General features: G+C 47.3%; 1 protein-coding gene across 5 annotated transcripts; it reads right to left on the reverse strand.

The window, feature by feature from the left end:
* Positions 1-613: 613 nt before the first annotated feature.
* On the reverse strand, positions 614-7,563 carry arhgap30 (Rho GTPase activating protein 30). 5 transcript variants are annotated; one of them, XM_049748496.2, is made up of 13 exons: positions 7,448-7,562; positions 6,500-6,713; positions 6,318-6,420; positions 6,110-6,254; positions 5,929-6,011; positions 5,763-5,870; positions 5,563-5,681; positions 5,336-5,489; positions 5,138-5,235; positions 4,967-5,038; positions 4,151-4,777; positions 3,937-4,067; positions 614-3,582 (listed from the first exon to the last, which is right to left on the reverse strand). In XM_049748496.2, exons 2-13 carry the CDS (start codon positions 6,585-6,587, stop codon positions 1,759-1,761), a joined length of 3,552 nt encoding a protein of 1,183 aa, XP_049604453.1. In that variant the 5' UTR covers positions 6,588-6,713; positions 7,448-7,562; the 3' UTR covers positions 614-1,758. The 5 variants fall into 5 exon arrangements, with proteins under 5 accessions (XP_049604453.1, XP_049604451.1, XP_049604452.1 ...); XM_049748494.1 differs by having other exon boundaries at positions 5,138-5,232; positions 5,563-5,870; positions 7,448-7,563; XM_049748495.1 differs by having other exon boundaries at positions 4,184-4,777; positions 5,563-5,870; positions 7,448-7,563.
* Positions 7,564-7,830: the final 267 nt, after the last annotated feature.

Here is a 7,830-nt window from a genome sequence, read left to right on the forward strand (position 1 = left end):
CACGCAGCTGCGCTTAACGAGGGAATCTTGGAAAACATGTTGGAACGCGACCCCGAGGACTAGAACTTGACACCTGTGACCTTTGACCATGATATTTCCCTAATAAAGTGGCCTGTTATTAGGTACACTTGAAAATGGCGGTGTACCTAATGGAGTGTCCGTGTGATTTCCTCGTTAAACGCACCTGCGTGAAAAGTTAGCTCCTGCAGAACGTGAAAGGAGCTAAAACTTTTCACGCAGGTGCGCTTAACGAGGGTCACTTGGAAAACATGTTGGAACGCGGCCCCTCGAGGACTGGAGGTCGACACCCCTGGTTTAAGTGAAAAGTGCCACACCCGCCCTGACCCCCACTTTCTGATTGGCTGTTTGATCTGTGCCGTCATTCGGACACTCCATTAGGTACACCGCCATTTTCAGATGTACCTAATAACTTTATGCATTTTTTGTACGTGTCAAGGATGTGTATTTGACTACTTGCTCTTTATTTGGGGGGACATCAACACAAAGTAAAACACATACATATTGTCATATAAAACAGTTAACTAAATGTCAGATTTTTGTTTTCATGCCCCAAAAAATAAAAACAAGGAATAAAACACCAGACAAGTTTGAACAGGTTTTAATGTTTATTAAAATAATAATAAAAGTACATTTCAAACCAGCAATATAATGTAAAATTGCAGTACATATATTGGATAACAATATTTAGGCATATATATGCATACACGTTCAAGATGACCCAAAGAGAAGCACAATCTTCCCGTTGTTGCATAACGGCGCATCCCTTCATGCAATAAAGTTAGCCGTTAGCTTGGGGAAAACGTGCATAAAAGAAGTGTTTCAGTGAGTGGTTCTTCCTTTCCTTGGCAAATCGTCAATCGACATTACACAGTTGACGCCAGGAGGGAGACGCAATACGTTCACTGACTGATCCGTTGATGCACGGGGGGAAGGAATGCAGTTGACCCATTGACTCGTTCGCGAACGGGAAAGTCAGGATTCGTTACCTCACTGATCCGTTCTCGCGATGAACTGGAAATGCAAATCACTCACTCACTCACTCACTCACTCACTCACTCACTCACTCACTCACTCACTCACTCACTCACTCACTCACTCACTCACTCACTCACTCACTCACTCACTCACTCACTCACTCACTCAGATCCGTAAAGTTGAGGAACGAGAAATGCAATACACGACCGGTTCGTCAAGGGGAAGTTACGTTATTTCTGTCTTTGTTTTGTTTTACGGCGAGATGGCACTAGCTTCCATGTGCATTACCGACACCTACTGGTTGAAGTCATATGAACTGAAAGAAAAAAACCTTCACTCACGGGCCAACACGTCAACACTACCATCCATCCCTCCCTCCCTCCCTCCCTCCGTCCGTCCATCCATCCGTCAAGACAGGGCTTGGACAGCTGGATTTGAAGCAGCACACCTCATATTTCAAGAAGACCACCCCAACCAACACAAACACCCTACTGGCTGAGCCACAATCAACACACACAAGTCCGGTACATTTAATCAGTTGTGAAAGTTCAGTTCACACATTTTAACTTGTTCAGTTCACAGTTCATAATTGCTAATTTTATTAACTAAGTTCATTGTTGCACAAATGAACCCCGCCCCCACCCCCACCCCTACCTGTTACCCTCTGACATTTTATCAAGTCATTTTGACTGACTTTGGTATGAATAACATGCTTTAAGAACATCCCAATACTTGTGGTTGCCATTGTTGCTCACACAAGCCCTAGTTGCCGTTGCCGTTGTCGCTCACATTCTTTTCTCGCATCATGATGGCTTTGGCAACGGCCTCGTCAAAGCACATGCTGAGAGGGCTGTTCCGCGAAGCGTCCCTGACACAGGTGGCACCAACATCATCCAGCGCATCGCCATCTCTCCTCTCTCGCTGCTGCTGCTGCTGCTGCTGTCGCAGGCTCCGGGTTGCTAATTTGCAGTGTTGGGGTTTGGGCGGCACCACCGGCACCGCTTTCACTTGATAAACTTTGGGCAGTTTGGAAATGACCAGCTTCCTTCCTACTCCTCGCTCCTCTAACCTCACACCTTCCGTGGACTCAGGAACATGGGACCTGAGCTCTTTCAGACTTGGTGTCACCGTGGCTTCCTCACAAATGGGTTTGTGTTCTTTGGGCACGGACATTTCCGCAACTGCTCCTTTGTGTCCTTGCTCATCAAAGCTCACGCCTCTGGACTGCAGAACCATGGACACGTCTATAAAATGTGATGGTGTCACTTCTTCACAAACGCCAAATTTGTCTTTGGGTGCTGACTTTTCCATAACGGCTCCCTCTGGTTTACATTTTTCTTTTTCTTGGTTTCCAATCATCCCGTCATTCTCTGTCAGGGGTTCATCTCTTAGACTTGGCGTGACTGTCACTTTCTCGAGGATGGCTTTGTCTTCATTGGGTAGCAACAATTCCATCACTTTTTCACACCTCTCCGGTCCTCCCTTGTCAAAATTCCCCCCATCTCCGGACTCGTCAGCCCTTTCCCCTTTCAGAGATGCCTCTCCGATTGATTTGTCTTCTTCGGGCATTAACTCTGCCACAAGTTGGTCACATCTAGCTGGTAAATTGACCTCTGGGGGGTTCTTTCCCGCAGTTGTTTCCAGCTCGTCCGTCTCTGGGCTCTCTCTGACCTCCACAGTCTTTCTTTCTTCATTCTCGATCAGTTGGCACACGACCTCCTCCAGCTCGTCCCAGACCTCTGCGTGGGTCTCGTCTGTAGCCAAGACATCCTCCCGCGTCCCTTCCAAATTTGGTACCTCGCCATCATCTGTTGACATGGTTTCAGGATTCACATCCTCAGTCCTTTGACTTTCATCTCCATCATCCTGAAGCTCCTCTGTAGCTTCCTGGGAAACATCTAGGAACTCCTCCACTGGGGAAGTTTCTTTCTTAGTACTACACTCAAAGGTAGAGAGATAATGGGCTTTTCCTTCATCTTCCCATCTTACATTGTCAACGTCTACATCTACATCATCATCATCATCGGCCTTAACAACTGAAATGTGCTCTTGCAAGTCCACACAGTAGTGGATTTGCTCTTCACTTTGTGGTATCATCTCTTCAAATCCGTCCAGGTCATCCTGGCTCTGATTGTCATCGTTTGTGGGATTATATTGATTTGCCTCACATGATCGGTCTACTGGAGCACTATCATCCTCTGGTTCAAGGTCACACACGTGGGTTAGGAAGAAGTCCGCGGGGAGGCTCTTAACAAACAAGCTGCTGTCTTCGTCACTGCTGTAGTAGTTGGCCGTGTCCTCATCTCCTGTGTTGTCACAGCAACATTCTCCAGGTTCATACGCAGGCGAGATCATGCGAGGCAAGCTGAGGGACTTTGCGTTGCGCTCGTTGACGCTGTATAGCCGCTGGAGCTCCAGTCGGCTTTGAAGGTTTGTCTCGGAGCTCACACTTAGCCTGGCGTCAGCTTCGGTGGCGCGATGACACGGTTCCTCTGCGAGTTCATACTCGTCGTCAGAGTGTCCGGGAGGTTCCACGGAGAATACGTTCACTTGGGAAGGGCAGTCCGACAGGAAGTGGAGAGGAATCTGTAAAGACAAGGAAGTTTGAACTTGACATGATCTAAGTATTCCTGAGGAGATACACCCTGGATTGGTCACCAGCCAGTCCATAGTTCAGCTAACAAGTCTCAAAAGTCAGCCAAGTTTCAAAACGCCTGTGAAATAGGAAATACAGTACTGTCATGTGTTTTGATCTGAGGCTTAAGCAAGATAAAACACTCAAGTGAACCTTTTCAAAAAGTAATTGTGCTTGCTTGTGTAGTTCCACCATAACCATGCACAAAAACATTTGACTTTCAAAGTGATTAAAAAAAAAAAAAAAAAGGCACTCATGTACAGTAAAACAACAACAACAACAACAACAACAACAACAACAACTACCTGATCGGAGTCGCTGCAATCCATGTGATCCAGGAATTCAAAGTTGTCTTCAACATAGCCCGACAGCTCTTGGTCATCCTCGGTCGAGTTGAGGATGCCAGAAGAGTCCAAAACATTGGCTGATGGCACTCCTTGCATTTGTGCAATTGAGAAAATGAAACAAACATTAGAGGTCAGTCGGAGTGCGACGTGATATGGTGATATTGGACATTACCTTCGTAGACATCCTGTTGACAAACATCCTCACCTGCTTTGTAACTCGTACGCTTGCTTTCTATTGCTGCTGGCTCCGAGCTACAGTCTTTCCCAAGTGCTTCTTCGTTCTTGTCTTCTTCTTGTTCTTCTTCTTCCTTGTCAACTGGGTTCTTTGTATCGTCATCCAGGATGATTTCCTTCCCGTGTGTTACTTTGCTCTCTCCTTTAATTTCTTCCCTCACTTCAACTGGCATTTCCATTTTTCCACTGTCCTGACCTCCGTCCTTACCCTTGCCACGGTGGACCACACGGCCAGTCCCACCTCCCTGTAGAAGGCCCAAAGCCAAGTTGGAAGTGATGTGCAGCGGCACCGTGACCACAGTGGGCCCAGTGATGTGCATGGCCGCTCTCCGACCGGCCTTCGCCAGGAGTCCCGGCGATCTGGATTGGACAGAGTCGCCTTCCGCGCCACCCGAGCCTTCGGGGTGGAGAGCCGTGTAGGTGCCCTGAGTGCCCCCGCTCACAAGTCCCGTCCCCCTGCGGTAGGTCACGGCATATTCGCTTCCGCCTAACGGGCTAGGCGACGCTGCGTGTTCGAAGACGGACATTTTGGCCGAGCGAGTTGTCTGCAGAGGACGTATAGGATCTGGAATAAAAGGAATAATAAGACACTTTGAACTTAGTGAATCCCTCCCTCAGCAAGATGATCGAAGAAAAATGAAATCAGAGTTCAGTGTCTTGCTAAAGGACAATTCAACATGGCCAGCAGATGGAACCAACCTTCATGTTGGGAGACTAACACATGGCATGATCATGACGGCGAAAAGAGCAGTACCTTCATTTGAATATGTCGAAACGCTGAGGGAATCCATGCTTCGAGCTGGACGTAACACCGGCTTGTCTTTCTCTAGACACGAAAAATGCAGAATTATAGTGACAGTTCATTTGGACTAGACACATTGATTTCTGACATCTTCCCTTGGCACTACTCAAGATACATACATACCTTTGGCCGAGAGTTTGTGCCGTCTTTTCGGGTCGTGGAAGCGACTGCCGATATTGAAAATGGAAATCCACTTCCTTCCTTTGAAGGAGCCCTTCCTTCTGAGGTACACAACAACCCAAATGAGAGCAATCCCAGAGATCTTTCCAATTCTGGAGCAGTTCTCAGACATCTTGGAGAAAAGGCACTTAGTCGACTCACTTATCGGTGGTGCCTTCTACGATGGCGTGGTAAGGTCTCGTCGGAATCGGACCATCCCCTGGACTGATGTGAGGCCGAGTCTCGAAGAGGGCTTCCTCCTGGCCGGTGATGGCCGTCGGGGAAGGAAGAGACTTTCTCCTGTTGTGCGCCATAGCTGAAAGAAGCAAATTGTTAAAACACTCGAAAGACAAGTCCTGCGCAGGCTTGAGTGTTTGTGTTGTGTTTACTTGGCTCAGGAAACAGCTCAGGGACATGTGTGAGGATAAACTCCACTACAATGGACTGGACCCTGACCTCCATGAAGGCGGCGCTGCCATTGAAACCGGACACCTCGATGTCCTTTGACCTTAAAGAGCAGATTTGACAGATTATCGATGCAATCTCAAGTCTCATTGTAGAAGTTGAAGACGTCGTGTGGCGTCCACACCGGAGCAGATTGGGCGCCCAGACAATGGCCAAGTTCCTAGCGTGCATGTTGGTCTCTGACGAGTACGAGGCCATTTTGACGAGGTGGCGCATAAGAAATTCCAAAGTTCTGAAGGGAGTAAAACATTCAGTCATGGTCGGTATGAGTGAAAAGTTGAAAAGCAAACCTGTAATGCGGCGGCGGAAGTTCCTTCAGGACATCTCGGATTTTCACCAGCCGCTCGTCCTCCAGATGGATGGCCACAGCCTCCTGGAGCAAGTAGAAGGATGAAGACGTTTTTGGGTCCAATCTCGTGTGGTAGTCATTTTGATTTTGGAAATGAAATGATGGATCAGCTGCTACTCAACGGCAAACTTGTCGTAAAGTTGGTAGGTGAGCAGTGGGTTGGGCAGCTCCCGGAAGTACGCTTTGCACAGGGAGCTGACGCAGTGGATGTCTTGCAGGTACACTTCCTTGCTGAGGTCCGGGATCCCGTCGCTCTCAAACTCGCTCCTGGCAAAAAGGGTCACACGTGTGCCGTAGGGTGCGCACACGGCGGGGTGAAAAAAAACTCACCTGAGCTTCTGGATGTTGGAGGAAACACCAGACAACCTGTAGATTCCGTCCACTACGCCGTGTTCCTCGACAAACTGGCAGCAGCACCTCAACACTTGAGGGACTACAGAGGAAAACCTTTGTAAAAATTCGGAATGGAAGTGGGGTTTTTTTTGGTCTAGGACCCCCCTCCCCCAACTTACTCTCCTGACCAGTGGCATTCAGGTGCTCCAGAAGATCACAAGCAAATACTTTCTCTTTGCTGGCCCCTTTTCTCCGGACTCTCCTCATGGCTTCTCAATGGCTGTGTTCCCACCGCCAGTCCAGCCCAGTTTTGGACTGGTTGCGACTGGACTTTCGAGCAAATTGAGGCCTTGTCCTCAGTGCAGGGACATGGTGCTTTTGATCCACTTGAATCTATCAAAGTACAAATAAGGCACATCTTATCATTGCAGCAGGACATTTGGAATGGAATCATTTTCTATTCACATGAACTGCTTTCACAAGCAACACAATTGAATTTTCAAAAAAGTAGAAGACGCTTGATTTTTCTGGCTTTGTGTTGTGGGTGAAAACAAGAGTCAAGCTACAAATCCAAATAATAAATAAAGGTATTATTCCTATTTTTTGTAGAAATCTTGAAAAACATCACATAATGTGCTTCCAAAATGTGATTAAGAAACATGATTTTCTTTCCTCTCTCCAAAATGGTTACATTGAAGTGGGATCCAACGTGGTCTCTCCCGTTACGGGGTCCCTGGCCCTAAAAAGCTTGAGCTAGCATTGTGCATGTGCGGTTCACCACTTCCCTCCCTTAAAGTGATGCACTTGATTTATTTGCAAACGGCCGCACCCATGCCTCCCTCAAACAAAACCAACCAATTGGTGTCTTTTGGACCCGAGTCCTTAAAACCAAACAAAAGCGAAGCTCAGGTACTTGACCCGTGTGAACAACCGACACTTTTCTGCCAATTTCACGGATGCCAGCAAGCCCGTTTGTCGATGGAGCGGAAGTGTGAAAAACTTGCAATTAGTCACCTAAGATCTGCCGTCGCTGTACGTATTATCCCGACACCTGCCACCTTCACTCCAGGGCCTAAGAACATTGATGCTTGTATTTTTGAAAAAGTGACAGAAAATGACTGTCCTACCTTCACTCTGCATCTGCCCACACACAAAGCGCAAATGACGCAAGAAAACCACCAAACTTCCCCTGTTCACTTCCTGAACGCTGCCTCGGCTGCAAAGTCTTCTGATTGGCCGAGAGACTCTGCTGCCGCTGCTTCTTCTTCACGGCATCCGGTTCCCTTCCGCGGATGTTTCGAGATACTTGCACAATTTCCAAATTGGGTTCCAGCCGGAGTTTATTGACACTGAAATGAAACTCAAGGAGAATTGGTTATTTGAAACAAACAAACAAAAAAAAAAACAGTATCTGCTTTTTGACCAGAAGAGTTTTTGTCATTATTTTTTTAAAGACAAATATTTGGAAAAAAGTTTCAAACCAGGGTTAGATGTTGACAGTTTGGTGCTT

The sequence above is a fragment of the Syngnathus scovelli genome, chromosome 17 (assembly GCF_024217435.2).
Source record: "Syngnathus scovelli strain Florida chromosome 17, RoL_Ssco_1.2, whole genome shotgun sequence".
Classification (NCBI taxonomy): domain Eukaryota; kingdom Metazoa; phylum Chordata; class Actinopteri; order Syngnathiformes; family Syngnathidae; genus Syngnathus; species Syngnathus scovelli.